The sequence below is a fragment of the Plectropomus leopardus genome, chromosome 24 (genome assembly GCF_026936395.1).
Source record: "Plectropomus leopardus strain MGB_pleo_1.0 chromosome 24, ASM2693639v1, whole genome shotgun sequence".
Taxonomy (NCBI): Eukaryota; Metazoa; Chordata; class Actinopteri; order Perciformes; family Serranidae; genus Plectropomus; species Plectropomus leopardus.
In genome coordinates this window covers 18,236,240-18,257,803 of record NC_142199.1, presented here as the reverse complement: position 1 = coordinate 18,257,803, position 21,564 = coordinate 18,236,240, and the positions used below count along the sequence as shown (strand labels likewise).

General features: G+C 43.0%; 1 protein-coding gene and 2 non-coding genes across 3 annotated transcripts; 2 read left to right on the top strand and 1 right to left on the bottom strand.

Moving 5' to 3' along the window:
* The first annotated feature begins 6,368 nt into the window (after positions 1-6,368).
* trnav-aac (transfer RNA valine (anticodon AAC)) lies at positions 6,369-6,441 on the top strand. Its single transcript has one exon. It is a non-coding gene; the product is annotated as a tRNA-Val (tRNA).
* Positions 6,442-7,760: 1,319 nt separating this feature from the next.
* trnad-guc (transfer RNA aspartic acid (anticodon GUC)) lies at positions 7,761-7,832 on the top strand. Its single transcript has one exon. It is a non-coding gene; the product is annotated as a tRNA-Asp (tRNA).
* Positions 7,833-14,633: 6,801 nt separating this feature from the next.
* LOC148185544 (uncharacterized) lies at positions 14,634-17,084 on the bottom strand. Its single transcript, XM_088074376.1, has one exon. The coding sequence runs from the start codon at positions 17,029-17,031 to the stop codon at positions 15,703-15,705; it is 1,329 nt and encodes a 442-aa protein (XP_087930502.1). The 5' UTR covers positions 17,032-17,084; the 3' UTR covers positions 14,634-15,702.
* Between the last annotated feature and the right edge of the window lie 4,480 nt (positions 17,085-21,564).

The window sequence follows — 21,564 nt, the reverse complement described above, 5'->3', positions numbered from 1 at the left end:
GACACTTGGTGACCATGGTCACATGCTTTGGTAAAAAGGCTGCCATTTTTGAATGCTTCAACCTACAGCCATAATCTTGGGCTCTACTGAAAGCTGACACTCAGGGCTCATATATAATATAACATATTTATTTACATATTTCTATAATATAAATATTACTCATCAGTATTACTCATTCAGAGTAACAGATGCATAAACACATTATAATGTACTTTTGTAACTTTGTGCACAAACTTTGTGCATAAAAAACAGTAAAACCAAGAGCTGTAGTAGAAAATAAAATATATTTCAATTATAAAACACAGCAAACTATTCACACATATTCACAGCAACATTCACAATACTATTTACATGACAATATTTATATCTAGATATACATACGTATATATATGTAAATACAGTATAGATAAAAATACACACACGAGGGATCCCTACAAGTTATTTTGGCCATGCCAGTCTGTGTAACAGTTTCGGTTCGGTACAAAGCACAGTGGCACATCACAGGTGGGGCACTTCACTGGTGTCTTCATTGGACAGTGCTTGCACCTCAGACGACCAGCAGTGCTGTGCCCGCTGATATAGACTGGTAAGTGGCTTTCTCTACGTGGAGCAGGAGACGGTACAGGTGTGGATGGGGACCCTGCCTCAGCCAACTCCTCCACAAGGGTCTCTCTGAATACCTTCTGGTTCATTGGTGTTTCTCCCTTGACCAAAGCAACTGCTTTATGAAGCAGGTAGACGTTCACAATGGCAATGTCCATGAAGTGGTAGAAGAACGTCTTGTACCATCTCTGCGTCTTGTGTAGAACTGTGTAGTACCCAATCAAAGCATCAGAGAGGTCCACTCCTCCCATGCATCTGGATGGACAGAAAAAAACAAAGTGTTTAGACAAAACATTATTATACCAAGCACACGAAAAAGTTTAGAACATGGCTGAATATATAGTATGTACCTGTTGTAATCCTATTGTATAGCTGGGGAAACACAGACGTCCTTCACTGCCCACTGCCCATCTGCACCCTTGACCCTCCTGCGGACTGTATCATCTGCATGGGCCGTGTGGAGTGATGAACACATATAGACATCCCTCGTATCTCGCCACAGGACAAACAGGAGTGAGTCTTTTCTGATCCAGCGTATGCTTCCGCGGAGGGATTTTGAGTCCAGAGTGTTAACTTTGGTCTTTGGATACACTGCAAAAATGGCCTGTCAAATTTAAGGCCAAACACCCTAGATTTAAGCATACTTGCACTTAAAAGAAGCAAATTTGGCTGCCAGTGCAGTAAGCAAATTTTGCTTGTTAAGATGTCTTAAAACCAGTAAAACTGTGTGACTCTCATTATAGCCCATAAAATCTTGCAATAAGATCAAAAACACTAATTTCAAGCAATTTATTTAAGCCTAGTTAATGCAAAACAAACCTCTTATCACTCAAAACTAGTACTTTTTTTTCACTGTCAAATTACTAAAAATTAGAATGATGAAATTCTTGTTTTTAGGGAGCTAAATTAGATCACTTGTTCTTAAAATAAGTAAACATGGCAATGCTTGAAAAACATGGTTTTATTAACATGAAACCAGGGAAAGATACAGTTAGAATGGTTTACATACCAGGCAACTCTGAATCTGTTGCTGCTACAAATATTAACAAGCTTTTTAATTTAAACAAATCCTGTGTGTGTCATGGTTCCTGCATTCTCCTCCTCCCCCTCCCTGCCAGTAACTTTCCACTCACCTTCCCCTGACCTGCTCTACCTGCAAGCCCCGCCCACTGCTGCAGCCTGCTCTCCACACAGCTGCAGCTCATCAGCAATCTACCCGGTATTTAAGACACTCCAGCCCACACACTCATTGCCAGATCGTCCACTGCAGCATGCGTGTCTTTCCAGCACTCTCCAAACAGATTCTCCGTTGCCGACTTTGCCTGTCCCCGACCTGCTCTCCTCGCCTGACTCCTCGTGAACCTACCTGCCTTCTGTCCCCGACCACGTGCTCAGTTTCGGCATTCCGGAAATCTGACGGATTCCCTGGTAAAGACCTCTCTGCTCTGCTCCGACGATTCTCCTGCCCGATCCCTGCTGGTACTGTTGTTTCCGTGGACGGACTTCCCGGTAACCGAACCCCTGCCTGCCCTCGACCACCTCTCCGCTCGATCCCCGACAACGCTCACACGTGTTGTCGGCTCACGGAGCTACGGGGTTTCCTCGTCACCAGCCACAGTGGGTACAAGCTTCGTGTCTTCGCTTCGTGTGATTCCCAGAGACATTGCTAGGGCTCACAGCTCAAAGAACGAACTCTCGGTCTGTATCCTGTTTTCCATTCGTGTTGGTTTTAATAAAAGTTATTACCAACTGCCAGTGAAGTGTACTGTACTGCATCTGGGTCCTCCATACACCCGTTACAGTGTGAGCAGATCACTACAAATTTATAAACAGCTTTCAACCAAAATGGCCTGTACTGTGACCTTAGTTTGGTGTGATATTTGAAAAGCATCACAACCACAGAAATTAAGAAATATTGTTCTTTGTTCAATACTGTTCTTGCCATTTTTTTTAAAAATTGTATACAAAAACCAAAAAGGCATTTGTACATAGACATCCCTCTTGCTTAATGAAATGTGTGTGACAGTCATTAAAGGGGACGTAAACAATTTAAGCCTCACTGTTTGAATGCAACTTCACTAGCTGGGAAAATGTTAACCACAGAGCTGATGCTTGAAATGAGATGTTTTTGTCTGGACATACTAGTGCTTAAAATAAGGTTTCTATAGACCTGAAGTGGATGCTTCCAGACTTGTCTCCTGTATCTAGTTAAAAATAACTCAGAAAAAGACAAAGATGCTTAACAAGACCAGGCAAGTGATATTTGCTTGAATTAAGTCAAATGATCTTTCCTAGTCAGCACTAGATAATCCATTTATACTTAAAACAAGACTAACTAGATTTTTTAATCTAAATATAAGATTATTACACTTGGTTAGATCGACAGTTTTTGTAGTGTACCCAATTCTATTTGGGCGGATGGTTCCACATGCCCAGATCCTCATTTGCCCAGCAACCGAGTGTTCATGAGGTCCATCACAGACTCATAACTGAGCCTCTTGCCACTGCTTCCCTGCATCTTCCCTTCATACACAAAAAAGTGCCAGGTGTATCCACTCTTGGATTCTGCAAGGACAGAGAGCTTGTATCCCCAACGAGTCGGCTTATTTTTCATGTACTGTTTGAGACCAGTGCGCGCTTTTGAGGCAACCATTCGTTCATCTATCGCAATTTCCTGGTTTGGGTGATAATTCTTCTTGCAGGCTTCCCTTATCTCATTGTAGAGTGGCTTTATTTTGCAAAGGCGATCAAAGGCTGCTGTACCTCTGTTTTGCTCATTGGCAGCATCTGCTGCCAAACTACTGAGGTGAAGGGCTTGGCTGATCCTCAGGAACTTCTTTCAGGTCATCACTAGTTTAGGAAATGACAAGCTGTAAAGCTTACTCTTTCGCCAGTAATCTGTAAATGATGAACATTGTAGGAAACCCATGTATATCACCATAGCCATGTACGCCATCATGTCCTGCAATGTAACGTTGATCCATTGGTTCGAGGTTGTTGAGTGGTAGGTTGTGCCACAGTCATTGGTGTTTTGCACTATTGTTTGTAATACAGAGTTGGTAAAAAAACAGCTGGAATAGCTGCAGGACTGTGTACGTTGCTGTCAGTATCACCTGAGGTCCTGGTGTTTTGGTGGGTCTGAAGGTGGGCTGTGGGGGCATTATGTCCTGAACATCAATGTCATTCCATTTCTCCTCCGCTGAGCTGGATGCGCCAGCTTGACTGCTGCTGCTGCTGCTGCTGCTGCTGCTGCTGCCTCTCCCTCTCGCTCTTGCTCGGCCTCTTGCTCGTCCTCTTGCTCGGCCTCTTGCTCGTCCTCTTGCTCGTCCCCTGCCTCTTGGCCTTCTCCTGCTCAGAGTTTCTCTCTGTGAAGTGGAGGGATGGGGCTCTTCCTCTGACGCTGTACTTTTCTGCTGTTCCACTGCATGTGATGTATGGCTTACTGCAGCAGAAGGAACTGGCTCCCAATCCACGTCAACTTCTTCATGAAATGATAGCCTATAATGTGAAAATATCATTACATTCATTTACAAAATAAAAGATCAAAAAACTCTTCCAAATTTTATGTATTTTACTTTTTACACCCGCACTCCATCTTCTCACTTGCCCAGACACACTAACCCCCTCCTCCATCCCCAACACTCACACACCTCCCTCAAGAAGTAACACCTCAAGAAGAGCACAGTAAGCCTCACAGGAAAGAGTTTACAAAACAACTAGTCCCCTCACAGGGAAAGGTGATTTACAAAATGTGTGTTCATAACTCAAACTACACTTATTTTGTGTCAAAATATACAGTAGTAGTTACATTATATAAGTAGTAAAATCCTCAGACACACACTAAAGCAAACGGGCAATTCTGAAAACAAACAACCCCTCCCACTACAACTCCGTCTGTTAAAAAAAAAAAAAGAAAAAAAGAAAACTATTAGTCTGACTGAGGTGTATTTCTGTCCAAATATACAGTGATATATACCTTATAAAAGCAGTAAGACGTCAAAACGCGGAAAAAACAAATAGGAATTAGTAAACAAAATATTCCCCCTCCCCCATCCCCCCTCGACTACAGGTTCGTTCGGGGAAAAAAAAAAACGACATGGCGATTCAAAATTCAAATCAAAGCTTATTTATGTTGAAATATGCAGTAAAACGTACACATGCATAGAAAATAATAAAATACTCACTTGTCAAGGGTTATGTCTTCGCCATCTAAAAATCGCTCCTCTGCCACTGAGTCGTGTGACTTCTCACTGTCCTCAGAATATTCAAGACTCATCTCATCGCTTTGACGCCGACGAGTAACTTGCTCCAACACTTCTTCCAAGGTATATTTGTTTTTGGCCGTGCTTTTAGCCATAACCATTTATAGCTGTGTCAAGACGCTCAAAACAGATGTGCTCTCAAGATGACAGCCAGAGCGCACGAGAGCGCACCAGCTGGGGGCACCGACATCCCGGTGTCAGGCTCCCCATCGAGGGCCGACTGACCGGGAAGCTGTGGATGTACGACTGGGGACAACGGCATCCCGGTGCAGGATGCCCCAGAAAAAGCGAAGGGGTGCAGTTGTTGAGCACACGCGGCCGGGGGCGCTGACATCCCGGTGCCATAAACCCCATCGTGAAATAAATGCTGCAGTTGTTGAGGCTGAGCAGTAGAGGGCACTGGCAGCCCGGTGCTGGAAACCCCGGGGGGATGGGGCTGCTGCGGAAGGCCCGAAAGATCAGGAAAGGGCACCAGCACCCCGGAGCCGGGCGGACCGACGGAGGGGGCTGCTCAAATTGAGGAGGGAGAACGGTCGAGGGCGCGGACAATGCTGCGTCGAGAATCCTGGGAGAGGCGAGATGGTGGGGCTGGGGTGAAGCGACCGCCGCAGCCCCCGTGCCCCTCAAAGCGCCCGAGGCAGCTCATCTTTGTCCGCAGGTCACACGGTCCGCAGGTCGCGCATGGGACTCCTGGCCCTTGAACAGAGGGGCCGACGTCACGGCGCACGGCGGGAGCCGCCGCAATGACATCACCCGGAAGAGTGCCGACATTGACTGAGCGGCCACGGCACTCAGATGTCAGAATGTCCAAAAGGTTTGCTTTGTTGTCGGTTCTGTGAAACGGAAGTCCCCGGTCCCTCAGAGCCCATTGAAGGGTGGCCACCGTCCAGTCGAACATCTTCAAAGGCAGATGGCAAGCCGTCGAGCCGGCGGAGTCGGGAGAATGGCGGGAGACCTCCTCAGCGATGGAGTGGGAGAACCACGGCGTCGCTGGGCTGCACAGGGGCGACCGCGTCCTCTCCTTTCCACCGAAGGAGGCAGACCAGGTGACGCAGAGGAATCATCGGCCAAGCGGTACGCCTGGATGGTGTGCAGAGAAGAGCCGGGTGGAACGTGGACCATGGAGGGAACCGAGGGGCCGGCGGCCGGCTGCACCGCCGAGGTTGGCGGAGAGAAGTTGTCGGCGTCGGACCCCGAGGATGCCAATAACGCCAGATGGAGAAGGTGAGGGCAATCATCACGGTTTTGACCGAACAGTTCGTCATCCGACGGGGACAGAGAGATGGAATCAATGATACGGAACGGGTGGGTGAGTGAATCGCAGTGGACTGAGAGTGGAACGCTACGTGGTGTGTCGGTACGCGCTTGTGCAGAATAATGTTTTGGAACAACTCGTTGTTCAAACCCTACAACGTGACCATAGGTCGCTTTCAGCACTTATTAACCAAGCATGGAAGACTAATATATGATTGTGGCTTGACACAGCACTAAACTTGACATCAAGTTTCCGTAGTGTAGTGGTTATCACGTTCGCCTAACACGCGAAAGGTCCCCGGTTCGAGACCGGGCGGAAACAATAAGAGATTTTAGTTATCATGTCTCAAACATCACACCTTTCCTGACACCGAATGACTAGCTGCTGCCGCTGGCGATGATCAAGAGGTCTGTAACTTCCAATGTTTCCCTTGACGTGGCCCTCAGGGGGAGGACAAGTGTGGTGGTGTGCTGTTTGCAGCATATTGCAGAACATGGAAATGTGCTGCTGGTATAAATCTGGTCAGGTGGTCCCACAGCTTTGATATTGAAAGGATTTAAGGTTAGAAACTGCTGTTAACCAACTCTAAGTCCATATATTGTGTTTTCTGACAGACTGAGTAGATGTCGCAGTGACACAGTAACAGGAGATGACGTCTTCAGCTTCTCTGAAGGACAAAAGAAGCACATGGACGTCCTCTGCAGGGACAGGGAGTCTCATCCACCACAAAGTTAGGTATTTGAAAGGCGCAGGCTCGTTCTCAATGTCGGTTCACTGTAAGGGAAGGAAAAGTTAGATCTGTGTCTGCTGACGAACACTGTGATGGCGAAGCTTTGTGACTTTACCGAAATAATTACAAAGTCCGAGGCATATTTCTTTTTCGACAAAAAGTCAGACAATGACATGCATTGCTACGACTACACAAAACTTTGCCAGAGCTCAAACACAAGTACAACATTTGAGGTACTTGTACTTGAGTCTTTTTCCTTTCATACTTCTTATACTTTTGACTCCAACAACTCAACAGCTACAAATGAATATTTTTGTGCACAAATCATATAAAAATGTATATAAAAATGTAAAAGTAGAGCAATAGTGGCGCTCACTACAGTGGCACTCAGGATAATACGTCAGGATAATATACATAATGTCCAATGTCTGCAAAACTAAGGACATGAATGTGGACTTTGCAAAGAAGCAGCAAAAGAACTACACCCCCCTTTGGCTCTGTGGTGTTTGTGGAGAAGCCCTTCGATGGTGGATCGCATTACTTCCGTCAAATGTCTGTGGTCCAGGACTTAAATGAGGCTTCCTGTCCTAACTGGTGAAAAGCGAGTGGTTTGAGGAAAAAAAAAAAATAGACAGCAGTGCTACCCCCCGTCAGGTTTAAAAAGATGGATTGTGATTGTGTTTTTGTTTTGTTTGTTTTTTTTTAGAATGATTTTCATTAATGAACAAAATATTATTTGATATAAATTCCAGCTATATTTTCCAAACATGTTTTAAACTACTACTCCTACTGATTTTTTGAAAGCAATTATTTGCTACATAATTGCAATTTCAGTCTTGCCAAAAGGTGTTGCACTGACCGGGACTCGAACCCACGTCTACTCCAGGGAGGGCTATTCCCTACAGACATCTCCTTGTTAGTATAGTGGTGAGTATCCCCGCCTGTCACGCGGGAGACCGGGGTTCAATTCCCTGACGGGGAGAGAAGTTTCCTATTTGAACCTGCTGCATCACCTCGCCTCGTCTGTGTCAGATGGCGAAACACGTTCCTGAATCGGCAGGAAACAAACAAGAAACAAGAAACAAGAAACAACCAGGTGCATAATGCAGCTAAATTACAGACAGCAGTAAATCTTCGGCGCGCTTGGCTTTGAAAGGCAGGGGGGAAATAGTCACAAGTGTCGCCAAATATTTTCAAAAGAAAATTTAAAAAAAGTCTCTTCTGATGATGAGAGTTTTTTTCCCCAGGTTTTAAAGGGTTAAATAATACTATTAATAATAAAATATTTGAGCATTCATTTTAATATTTTGCTAATGAAAGTTGCTTGACTGCAAACTTGGATATGTTAGTTATATGTTAATTTACAAACATGTTTCTTTTCCTTTCTTGTCCTTTCTTTTCTTTTCTATTTTCTTCTCTTTTTTTTTGTTTATTTCAGGTGATTTTCTTGTAGCCTACTTTTTACCGGCTTCTTGATAATATTTGCGTCATATCTTTTATTATTGATTATTGCATTCTGTCCATGTTCCTTCCCAAAAAATCAAGTAACTTTTTTTCCAGGTTTCAGTATACAGTATTTTAAATAAGAAAACATGACAATTCCAGAAATATGTGCTCTTTTTTGTATTATTTGAACACTGACGCGGCCCTTTATTATTTATACAGTCTATGATATAGATCCAATCACAATCAGAAGCAGTTGAAAGTTCCTGCTCTCTCTTCTTTCTGAAGTGGAACAAAATTGTAAAATATATTCTTGAAGCAGAAATGACTTTGAGGTGCTTTCTGATGGTGTTCAACATTTCTGCTGTTTGCTCACATTCTCAACTCAAAGAGGAAATGAAACATTCGAAATGTTCAGCTGAAGAAACTGCTTTAATCTGAATCTCATGTCATCAAAGTGTTATTGTGCTCAGAGCTCCTCAGAGCTCCAAAATCCAGGTCCCAGGTGTGCTGCTGATCAGGAGCTATTGGCTGCAGCTGTGATGTTCTCCCTCAGCTGCTGCCAATCAGCCTGCTGGGAGGCTCTATAGGGAGGCGGGCTTCTCCTGCTCACTTGCTCGTGTGTTTCCAGAGAGTCGACACCTTCAGTTGGCTTTCTGTGCTTTTGCTTTTTGACTGGTGATGTGAGTTGAGTGTGTGTTGGAGGTGAGTTTCTTCTTTTGGCCGTTCATTTAGTTTCCCCTCTATTCACTGACTCCCACTTTACTTTGGTTTGGGGAGCAAATCTTTGCTTTGTCTGTCAGTCAGAGAGAATCAGTGGAGGCTGCTGGGAGCTTTATTTATATGTGATGAGGTTCTATCTGCCGCCTCTTGTGCAGCTCACGACGTTCTTGTAGAACTCTGCAGAATCCTGCACAGACTCTGAGGAGGGAAACTCGGTCTCATTTCAGGATAGTTGAAATAATTTCAGAGAATGAATCTCAGCAGTGACAGGTGAAGGATTTTGGATCTCTTGAAACAATAGTTGGCAATTCAATTCAAATTCAATTCTTTTTTTTTAAAGAATTTAATAAAGTCTGGGTCCTTAAGCAATGATGTATTAAATTTCCAATGTCTAGATGGTGGTGTGGCTGTTTTCTTAGTGATTGTCAGTGACTGGAGCGTGGTCGCTGATGGTGATAGGGTGAATCTGTGTGTCAGAGATGCCCATCATAATTGAGTTACTTGTTAAAAAGTAGTCTAAACGGGAATAAGAGTGGTGGACTGGTGAGAAGAAGGCGTATTCTTTGAGCGTGGGGTGACAACAGCGCCAAGCATCGCAGAGACCACAATCACTCATGTATTGTTTTATTATATCACTTGATTGCCAGTGGCGATAACTACCTGCTCTGCTAAGTCTGTCAAATTCTGGATTGAGCACCAAGTTGAAGTCCCCTCCCACTATAAGTGTTGTGTCTGAGTGTGCCAAAAGTGCAGTGAAAAAGCTGTGGAAGAAGGAGGGGTCATCAACATTTGGACCATATGTATTGGCAATGCATAACTCTGTATTATGGGTCGATATATTGATTACTATAAATCTTCCTTCTGGGTCTGTGATAGTGTTATTGCAAGTGAAATTATTTTTTTTTACTAATTAAAATAGCTACGCCTCTTTGCTTGGTATTATAGCTAGCTAAGTATGTTTGAGAAAACTGTGATCAACTAAGTTTATGATGTCCTACTTTGAATGTGCGAGTCTCCTGCAGTAGAACAATGTCTGCTTGAAGGTTATTAAGGCGTTCAAAAATGTTGAGTCTTTTTTTTCATGTGATCCAACTCCACGCACATTCCAAGTGACAAACCGTAATGTGTTCATATCTAAACTAACTTATTGAGTATAAATTGTAATTGTAATTTGTATTTTTTTCACTGTGATTTTAGTTAATAAAGGCCCAAAAGGAAATTAGTGGAGGAATTTCTTCTGTAACAATGTTCTGTATTACCTTACTCAGAGACTACCTTTTATGTGCGGGAGAAGACGTGCATTCAGTAGAGCCAAGGAGTGACTTCTGGATCACGGAACAGCTGTCCATTAACGTAGAGTTTGTCCACAGTGATGATAGCCCGGGATCCTCCGTCGCTAAATTTTTGTCTGATTGGGAACAGGCATCGGCGGCGCTCCATAATTTCCTTGGGGAATTGATCGTTCACGCTGAAGTCCGTTCCTCTCAGCTCCCTGCCTCGGCTCTTCATCAGCTCCTTTTGCTTGAAGTGCTCAAACTTCGCAACAATGGGTCTCGGGCGCCAGCCATCCGGTCTCTTCCCTTCAAGGCCATGGATCCGATGGAAGGCTATGTTCTTCACAGCGTCCGTTGGAAGTTTCAGTTGTTTCTGGAGAAACTCCTTGATGGACGCTTCGGGATCTTCCTCTGCCCGCTCTGGGATCCCGGAGAAAACCAGTTTGTCTCGCATACTGCGCACCTGAATATCGAGGATAGACTCCTGCTGTCGCTGGCTAAATTCCAGAGACTCACGTAGTGCCTGAAACTCTCTGTGGAGGACTTCCACCAGAGCCAGGCGGGCGTCAAAGCTGCTTAGCTTTCTATCTATTGAGTCTAAGATGTCTCAGTAGTCTCTTTCGGGCGATGAAGCGGCACTTGGAGACTTCTCCGAGCGGCTTCTCTTTGAGGAAGAAGTCGACGTGTCGGTTGCCTTCCTCATGACGAGTCTGTAATAGCACTCGTCGACATAATCCTGCAGGCTTTCCATGGTCTCTTCGTCCAGGATTTATCAGACAGATTTATTGCAGAAAGGGGAAAACGTGTAACAGTAAGTTTAACTGAATTATTGGGCTTGTATAAGCTGGCGTTTGGGGTTGAGCTGAGCTGTTTACATTCAGAAGGGCGCCGCCATGTTGAATCACCCACAAATCTTGCAACGTCTCACGCTAGCATCCCTCCGTCTCCGACAAGGCCTATAATATTGCTTTTAAGAGTTGCTTTGCACAGTTCACCACATGGTTGTGGCTTCTTTTCCAAGTCCTTAAATGTTACTTCTGCAGTCTTCTGTAGATGTTTATGAAGATGTCGCACATCCTTTGTGAAAGGCAGAGTGGAGTTTGTTAAAGTGCCGCTCATTCAAGGTGGTTCAAGGTGCTCACGTGTGTGAAACAAGTTCTGCCCACTTCGAGGTATACCGGGTTTTGAAAGTCTGGCTTGACTTTATCAGCTCACTGTCTTCTGCTATTATTGTCTGCAGTGTATAACGTCACTTCTTTTCTGCAGTGAGTGACCCAACTTAAGTGCAAGGCTTGGAGTTTTGTAGCAGTGCTTTTCTTCATCAAACCCAGACACCTTCTTGACTGCTTGAATAACCACATGAAAATCTGCAGGTCTTACAGCATCCTCATGAGTTTTTATTGAAATTATCGGAGTCTTCCATCTTCTCTGAGTTTCCGTTAAATGTAGTCATATTTGGTGAGATCCTTTCCATGTTTGTTAAAAAGTGACTGGGCCAGCTGAAGAATGCAGGAGTCACTGCAAGACGGTAGCCGTTATCTCATCATCTTTCACCACAGTGAACAGCTTCCGAACACCCTGGGATATCTGTTGACACATGACCGACTCAGACATAGTGGCCAAAGACAACAGCTTAACTCTTGCAATACCTGAGTTGGCTTCTACTGGTTTTGAAGAGCATTTTCGAACATGTCCATAGCTGTGAGGACCGGCCCCTGTTGCTAGGCAGATTTGACGACATAGCCTTTTTTTGATTGGCTACTCTAAAAGTAACTTTAAAAGCAAATAATAGACACTGTATTGCTAGCATTTTGCAGACTCAACTCAGCAATATACAGTGCTGTTAAATTGAGCTGTTGGTGTTTATTTCTTTAGTTTAAAATCAGTATTAAATTATATATATATATATATATATATATATATATATATATATATATATATATATATATATATATTCAGAGTGATGTACTGTCCTAGCTGTCGCCTTTTCTTCAGAACTCCAAGGCCTACGATGGCATTTCTTTTGGGAGAGAAATGGTGGATCCGTACCTGAAACACAAATTAGACAAGGTACTAGCATCCTCACTGCTGAAAATCATGCAGTCCTGCATATGGGACTGATGGCTTTATTTTTCTACTTTGAATTTATGCTCATGGAGATTATGAAGACACACTGTCACAGAACTGCTGAGAAACTACTGAAATATTTTTGTGACAGTATTATTATCATTATTATTAAAATGGATAATGCCGTTTTTATCCCTGACAAACACCATAGTCCCATTTAGCAACCACCTTTTTAAAGATGAGTAAAAAAGTTTTTGAAAGTTCAAAAATAGGGTTTAAAGCGTAGATATTTTTTGTTGCAGAACAAAACGTCTTAATATCTTTGGTCTGTGTTTACTACTGACCTTATTTAAGGCAGTTTAGTGACAACCAATTCAAACAACCCATAGACTTAAAGAGAAGGGAACAGTTCGTGCTAAAAGGCTAACGGGCTTCCGTGTTTTAGGACTCATTATTTCACAACTCTATTCAGGAGAGAGATGGAGCCAGCCACGCTTTTTGCCACACACACTGCAGGGAGACAAACACAACTAACGACATGTTTTTCTATTTATAATCAACTGGAGTGCTGCTCTCATTTTCTTGGATTTTAAAACAATATATATTTTTAGTAAAACAAAGCAACCATTTGGTGTGGAGAAGAAGCATTTCCGTCTGTTATTTTGAAACTGTCAAGATCTTAAACTTTACTAAGTGATGTGGATTGTTGTTTCCTTTAAATTATAAAGATAATAAGTACAGATATTCCTGTTGTGTTTATTCAAAAATGTAGCTGGATAGTAAATTAAAAAGTACAAGTTTATTCTGTAGTCCAAAGAAAACAATAAGAAAGAGCAGATCCGAGATGGATTCAGTAGGAAATGCATTGGGAGAGGAAAAAAAGATGAGCTGCTATAGCTTGTTTTCAGTCATGTGATGCCAATAACACGTAAAAAGTCAGATGCAGGTCAGGAAGTGAAGAACAGCAGTTTGGAATCTTTTCGAAACTGCAGCTGCTTCTTTGCTGTTGAAAGTTCCGGAACTCGGAATGTATGGTGATGTCATCTGTCTTTGATGTGAGTGTGATGTCACAGAGGAAACATTCGGCCACAGTCTCTGGTTAATATTCGTGGCCGATGGCAGAGTTCCTGCTGTGGCCCTGCCTTTATCACCGTACATTCAGAGTTCCGGAACTTTCATCTGAAATGAAGCAGTTGAAAGTTCCGGAACTCGGAATGTATGGTGATGTCATCTGGCTTTGATGTGAGTGTGATGTCACAGAGGAAACATTCGGTCACAGTCTCAGAGGTTCTAGCTGACCTAAATATCACAAGATATTAAACACTTCTCACGAAGCCTCGTAACAAATGTTCTGTTGTTAATAACATTGGATTTTTCTGGATTTTTCATTGTTTAAACTCACTGAACTAATTTGAGGACAAAACGTTCGGCTAACAAAATGAGTGTGTTTCCAATTCCAGTTTAAGTGTGTTCATGTAAATATGTGCTAAATAAATGTTTGTCATCACAAATCCATTAACTTCATCAGCTAAGATGCTATCATTTTCAATCAGTGTTTTATCTAAATTCTCAGTCTGGCGCTGGCGGCAGAGTGTTTTGACAAAATATAAGTAATGGCGCTCTTGATAAAGGTGACCCGAGCGTGGACTATACCAAATACTGTAAGGAGATCATGTGAGAAGTGATAATTAATATTAATATCATGTCTACTTCCATTTGAAACAACTTCTGGCAAAGCCTCAATCTTTGGAGCCTGCTGCGTCCAGCAGATGGAGCCTGGATGAAGACAACAAAAGTGCACATTGTCTTGACTTTGATTCCATTGTGTAAAATAAATATCACCTCTAATGAATCATGAATCAATTGTGTATACGCGGAAACAGATTAATATGAATAAACATATGTTTGATTAAAACTTCCTGCAGTTCACACATGAAAAAACATGATTTAAATTTAAGTTGCATTCATGAAAACTGTTCATTTGAAAGAAATCAAACTACTAAACACATCTGAGCAATAGTGTTATTATGACTTGTTAATTTGAGTTGGGAAAACCACATTTATTTTTGGCTTGTATTTAAGTGTGTACTTATTCCTACTGTTTTTGAAACATGTGATATTGAAGTTTTAGTAGTTTGAGTATTTGTTTATTGAGACTGGAATATAGGTTTTGTATGGGCCTCTTTTTTTTACTTCATTGCAGTCAGCCGTAAGGCTCGTTTGCTTTGTCTGGGATTTTTTTTTTTTTTTGTTTATTTTGCTTTGCTTGTTTTACATGTTTGAAATACAGATTATTTAATTCCATTTACAAAACAACAGATAAGTTGCTTATTATCATTAAAACCAGAAATCATGATCCAAACAGTAAAAACTGGAGACCAACTTTGATTGTTTCTGTTTCAGCTTTATTATAGAGACAATTGATTACTGGCTGATATAGATATAGAGTATAATAACAATCACATAAAAATAATGTCATGAAAGATAACTCACACACCTTCAAATGAAATAAAAGAAATCACTTCATCATCATGATTTCAAATCAAATAGATCAGTTCAATACAACAAGATAAAGTCAGTGACATGATCCAAAAGAAAAGCTGAGGTGAGAGCAGCGTTCACAGGTGAAGAACTGAAATGTTAAAGATGATGAACAACAGTGTGAGAGAGCAGAGCGCCCCCTGCTGTGTGTCAGGCTGCAGCCCAAAACTCTGATCCCTGAAGCCACACGGACCCACAACAGCACAAAGAAAATACACACACAATATGTACAATATATACAGATATATCTGCACGCTGTCAGGTCAAAGGTCGACTTCTGACCTGAGAATCTTTGTCTCTCACTATTCTTATTTTTCTCTCTGTCTCTAAACATCAAGGTATAACATTTAAAATAAAACAAAAAGTATCATCCAGAAAAATTTCAGATTGAAGCTTCAGCTGATTTTACTACTTAATATATTCTCACGAGGAACTCATTTTCTACTAAACATAACTATTAACAAAACAAAGTGTAAAAACAAACAGCATTCATAAGTTTTCTGAAATTTCATTCAAATTAATTCATATTCCAGCTCTATATTTATTAACCACATTTTTAAACATTTTTTAAAAAAAATAAATTTTCATTATGAACCAAACTTTACACATTTTAATTCACTGTCACAACCGTTCCACCTGTGAGCCCTGTGACAGACACACATGTGCTTTGTATGTTTTTTTCCAGCTTTATCCTGACATTTGATTTTCATGCACTTGCTCTATTTTTAGCATCGTGAAACATCATTCTTATGTAGTCACTGATTTGCTGGTATTTGAAGATGAAAAACTGTGTTTTAGGTCATTTCAGTGAGAGCTGGTCCTGGTCCTCCGGTTCACAGCGACCACGATGACACAGAGCGTCAGCAGCAGAAGGCTGAGCACTGACCATCTCACTTTGTAGAAGGTGGAGTGAACCCCAAACGGATCTTTGTACTGTAACACTGTTTTGCTTGATGACCGACATTGAAAAGGTTCACCCCAAACTGCACACCAATACTCTCCTGTGTCTCTCAGTGAGACATTAGAGATAACCAAAGTACCACCATCACTGTTGCGTCCTCCGCTCATGCCCCAAAAATGCCATTCATAAACAATTCTGCCTTCTGTTCGGTTCGACTTGATGAACCAAACGGACCACCGACCCCTTTCCTGATCTTTGCATCTCAGAGTGACGTTTTCTCCCTTTGAGAAGAGCTCTACATCAGGAGGACCAAAGTTAGGACACACCAGGAGATAGTACTTTTTCTCACTGACAGGAGTTTTACAGACGTACTCACCTGAGTGGTTTAACGTCAGTGATGAAACCACCAGAGAGTAGTTTTGGTCCACAGTCTGGTTTGGTTGTTCTATGGTATTTACAGTCCAGCGTGGGGGCTGGTCATCACTGAAATCAGTGAGAGCGCACGGTAACACGGCCGTCTCTCCCACTGAGTGATAGAGTGCTTCTATGCCCAGCTTTAACACTACAGAGTCACTGCTGACACACTGCTGCTGCTCCATCAGCAGACAGCTGAACTCTGTCTTGGCTGTTGTTGTGAAATTAAACACGTGAAGAGCTGATGTGTTTTTATTCAGTTGGTATCTTCCTCCAACATCGTCCATCACTGATGTCTCATTGTCCCCAAAAACTCTGCTCCATATTTCCTGTTCATATCCAATGTCACGTTTGAGCCACAGGACATCCTGATTGTCAGCCGCTCCCTCACATGGCAGAACCAGTGTTTTTCTAGTCACTCCATAATCTCTTCCTTGAACCACTCTACTGCAGACGATGACAGATCTGTTCTTGTCATGTGTGACTCTGCCGTCGGTCCAACACTCCTCTCGGTACGGGCCGGAGTCTGAGTGAGTCAGGCTGTGGATCTTGTAAGAAGAGATATTGTTTGTGCTGATGACTGAGAGTCGTTGTTTCAGGTCTTCAGGTGCTGTGGAGTTGTGGGACCAGAGGTCAGAGGTGTTCCACAGGACGAGCTTCTCCTCACCAACAGACCTGGAGATCAGGCAGGAGTCGGCCTCCTCGGGGAGCTCGAAGGTGTAAGAGTCCCGTTCCTTCTTGATGCTGATGAGTTCTTGTGCATGAATGTTGTTGATGAGAGCAAACAGCAGGAACCAGAGCTCTGTGACTGCAGCCATTCTGCTCCGAGGTCTCCGTCTGAGAGTCCGTCAAACACTGACACCTCATGAACTCTGTGTCAACCCTCTTCATCAGCTTCTCTCTGCGGTCCCAACAACGTGACGTCTTTATCTCTTCATTGGCCGAAACTTTGGCGCATCCGCTCTCTATCCAGTCATCTCTGTCCTCTGAACGTGTCTAAAACCACTGAGGCTGTCGTGTCTTCAAACACACAAAATATATGATAATCATGATACATTTGTAATGATCAGAATTACATAAATATCTATAACTAAATAATTTTCAAGCGCTTTCTTTCAGGTCATTTTCAGTTTGGTTGTTTCATTGTTATTATTTTTCTTTTTTTTTTTTTTACTTTGCAGGGGTTGTTTTTGCTTGTTTCTTTTTCTGTTGTGTTTTTGTTCTAAGTTTCTGTTAATGTGTCTGTACTTTACAACTTTACAAATTCCCTGCTAATAAATGGGACATTTCTTCTTAAGCTGCACACTATTTTTTTCAGGAAGAGAGGCTGAGGAGGGATCCCTCGTACGGGACAGGCAGACGTGCAATAGATTTTGTAAATAACAATTAAATATTAGTAATGACATAAAGGAAAGATAGAGAGAGAGGAAGAGAGAAAGGAATAGAGAGGGGAAGAGATGCATCGCAGTAACGGTAAAAATAACATATGACAATAGTGATATACATAAAATAAATACAATTTGTGATAGCATGTGATGTTACATGCAAATACCCTAAGCACTGATTGTTATCAGTGCTTAGGATATTTGCATGTAACATACACGACTGTTGTCGTGTATCTTAATAGTGGAGGCATGACTCATAATCATGGCAGTAGAAGGTGGTGTCAAGCAGGATCACAGCATCCGTGCAACTGTGACCCACGACACAAGCGCAGCCACAGACAGGACCACAGCAACAGCACAACCAAAATCACAATCCAGTCTGACCTGGAGGTACAGCATCAGTGCAGCTACAACACGAGCACAGCCAAAGGCAGGATCACAGCATTAGCGCAGCCATCACCACGATCCAGGCACAGCCAAGATAACAGCCGAGATCTGGGAAAACTACAAAACAAGGGAGCACAAATGCTCCAGAGAAGAAGCCGAGTCACGAGTAACGCAGTAATAAGACATGAGCGTTTGCAGATGGAAGGAACGGGAGAAGGAAAAAGGAGCTCAGTGTATCATAGAAAGTCCCCCAGCAGACTAAACCTTTGTCAGCCTAACTAGGGGCTGGTCTAAGGCAAGCCTGAGCCAGCCCTAATTATAAGCTTTATCAAAGAGGAAGGTCTTAAGTCTACCCTATCAATTAATCAACGCGTCTTTATTAACAGGTTATGTACCCCAGTCTTTTAAAGTAGCTGTCATTAAACCTCTTCTAAAGAAGCCCACTCTCGATCCTGAGATTTTAGCTAATTATAGACCAATATATAATCTCCCCTTTATTTCTAAAATCCTTGAGAGAGTGGTTGCTCATCAGCTCTGTGACTTTCTCCAAGACAACAGTTTATTCGAGGACTTTCAGTCAGGCTTCAGAGTTCATCATAGCACAGAGACGGCACTAGTAAAAATTAATAACAACTTATTTATCGCTTCTGACACAGGTCTGGTCTCTGTTTTAATCCTATTAGATCTCAGTGCTGCATTTGACACCATTGACCATCAAATCTTACTGCACAGACTTGAAACCTCAATTGGCCTTAAAGGAACGTCACTAGCCTGGTTTAAGTCATACTTATCAGATCGTTCCCAATTTGTTCACATCAATGATCAACCCTCCGCACATACAAAGGTCTGCTTTGGAGTGCCACAAGGTTCGGTGCTTGGACCAATCCTTTTCACTTTATATATGCTTCCTCTAGGCAACGTAATTAGAAAACATTCCTTAAATTTCCATTGTTATGCTGATGATATGCAATTATATCTATCTATGAAACCAGATGAAACTGATCAGCTATCTAGGCTTCAAACATGTCTTAAGGATGTAAAAGCCTGGATGAGCCGTAATTTCCTGATGTTGAATTCAGACAAAACTGAAGTTATTGTCCTTTTCCAACAATGTAATTTCTCTAGATGGCATTACCTTGGCCTCTTGCACAACTGTAAGGAACCTCAGAGTTTTATTTGACCAGGATTTATCCTTTGCCTCCCATGTCAAACAAACTTCAAGGACGGCTTTCTTTCACTTGCGTAACATCGCAAAAATTAGACATATCCTGTCACAAACAGATGCTGAAAAATTAGTACATGCATTTGTCACCTCTAGGTTCGATTACTGTAATTCCCTATTATTAGGTCTCTCCAACTGGTGCAGAACGCTGCTGCTCGTGTTTTAACGGGAAGCAAGAAAAGGGATCATATTTCTCCTGTTTTAGCTTCTTTGCACTGGCTCCCTGTGAAATCCAGGATTGAATTTAAAATCCTCCTCCTTACTTACAAAGCTCTAAATGGTCAGGCGCCGTCCTATCTGTCACAGCTCATAGTTCCTTACCAACCCTCAAGATCACTGCGCTCTGAAAATGCAGGGTTACTTGTGGTTCCCAAAATTTCAAAAGTAGGTTAGGAACCAGAGCCTTCAGCTACCACGCTCCTCTCCTATGGAACCATCTTCCATTTTCGGTCAGGGAGGCAGACACTGTTTCAACTTTTAAGGGTAGACTTAAGACCTTCCTCTTTGATAAAGCTTATAATTAGGGCTGGCTCAGGCTGCCTGGACCAGCCCATAGTTAGGCTGACATAGGTTTAACCTGCCGGGGGACTTCCCCTGATACGCTGAGCTCCTTTCCTTCTCTCAATGCCGCCATCAGAAATCATGCATGTCTGTTTACTGCATTGCCATTTGCAAGCTTAGGGACACGGTCGAATGCCTCTGTGATAGCCATGTGGTACTCTCACTACCTGGGGCTCATGATTACAGAGCCTGGGTCTGTTGAACTGCACTACGCTAATCCTGTTGCCTCTTGGGAGCGTTCCTGCTCCCTTGTTTCCCTAGTTTCCCTGGATCCTGGCCGTAACCTTGACTGTGCGTTGACCCCTTGACCCTGCATTTTCAGAGTGCAGTGCTCTTTAAGGTTGATAGTGAGCTTTGAGCTGTGAAATATAAGACGGCGCCTGTCCATATAGAGCTTTGAAAGTAAGGAGAAGGATTTTTAATTCAATTCTGGATTTTACAGGAGGCCTGCGCAAAGAAGCTGAAACTGTAGAAATATGATTGCTTTTCTTGGTTCCCATTAGCACACGTGCAGCAACGTCCTGGACCAGTCGGAAAGACTTTAGAGCCTTATTGAGGCAACCTGACAATAAGGAGGTACAGTAATCTAGCCTAGAAGTAACGAATGTGTGCACCAATTTTAGGCAACTGTTTGAGACAGGATATGCCTTGTTTTGCAATATTACACAAGTGAAAGAAAGCAGTCCTCCATAGGTGAGGGTAGGAGCGAAGATCGATCGGCAAATCGAGAGCTTTGCCTTCGGCTCAGCTCCCTCTTCCCCACGACAGATCGGTGCAGCATCTGCAGTAATGCGGACGCTCTGTCTGTCGATCTCCGCTCCATCCATCCATCACACTCGTGAACAAGACCCTGAGGTACTTAAACTCCTCCACTTGGGGCAGGACTTCGTCCCGATCCGGACGGGGCATGCCACCCTTTTCCGGCTGAGAACCATGGCCTTGGATTTGGAGGTGCTGATTCTCATCCCAGCCGCTTCACAACCCGGCTGCGAACCGATCCAGTGAGAGCTGAAGGTCACGGCCTGATGAAGCCAACAGGACCACATCAGAGCAGAGATCCAATGCTGAGGTCACCAAACCGAACCCCCTCAACACCCTGGCTGCGCCTAGAAATTCTGTCCATAAAAGTTATGAACAGAATCGGTGACAAAGGGCAGCCCTGGCGGAGTCCAACCCTCACCGGAAACAAGTTTGACTTACTGCGGCAATGCAGACCAAGCTCTGGCACCAGTCATACAGGGAACGGACAGCCCGTATCGGGGAGTCCGAAACCCCGTATTCCCGGAGAACCCCCCACAGGACTCACCGAGGGACACGGTCGAATGCCTTCTCCAAGTCCACAAAGCACATGTGGACTGGTTAGGCAAACGCCCACGCACCCTCAAGGACCGTGCCAAAGGTCCAGAGCTGGTCCACAGTTCCACGACCGGGCGTAAAAGCGCATTGCTCCTCCTGAATCCTTTTCATTTACATTTGAAAGATAATCAATTCAATTAAGAAAATATATACATATAAATACAAATACAATACAACAATGTGTGAACAATTTTCACAAAGTATTTTGAATATTAAGGTTGTTTACTCCAGTACTTTAATTCAAGCAATAATTTCACTCAGTTACTTTCACTTGGAGTAACATTTGGCCAGGAGTATCTGTACTTTGACTCACAATCTATCGTTTCCCACAATGCAGCTGGACAGTGTGTTGTATTTGTCCCTCAGACGTTACAGCATGAGATGGATGTGTGGAGCTGCACTGTGTCTGAAAGATATTCCCCGCAGTAACCGTGAGGACA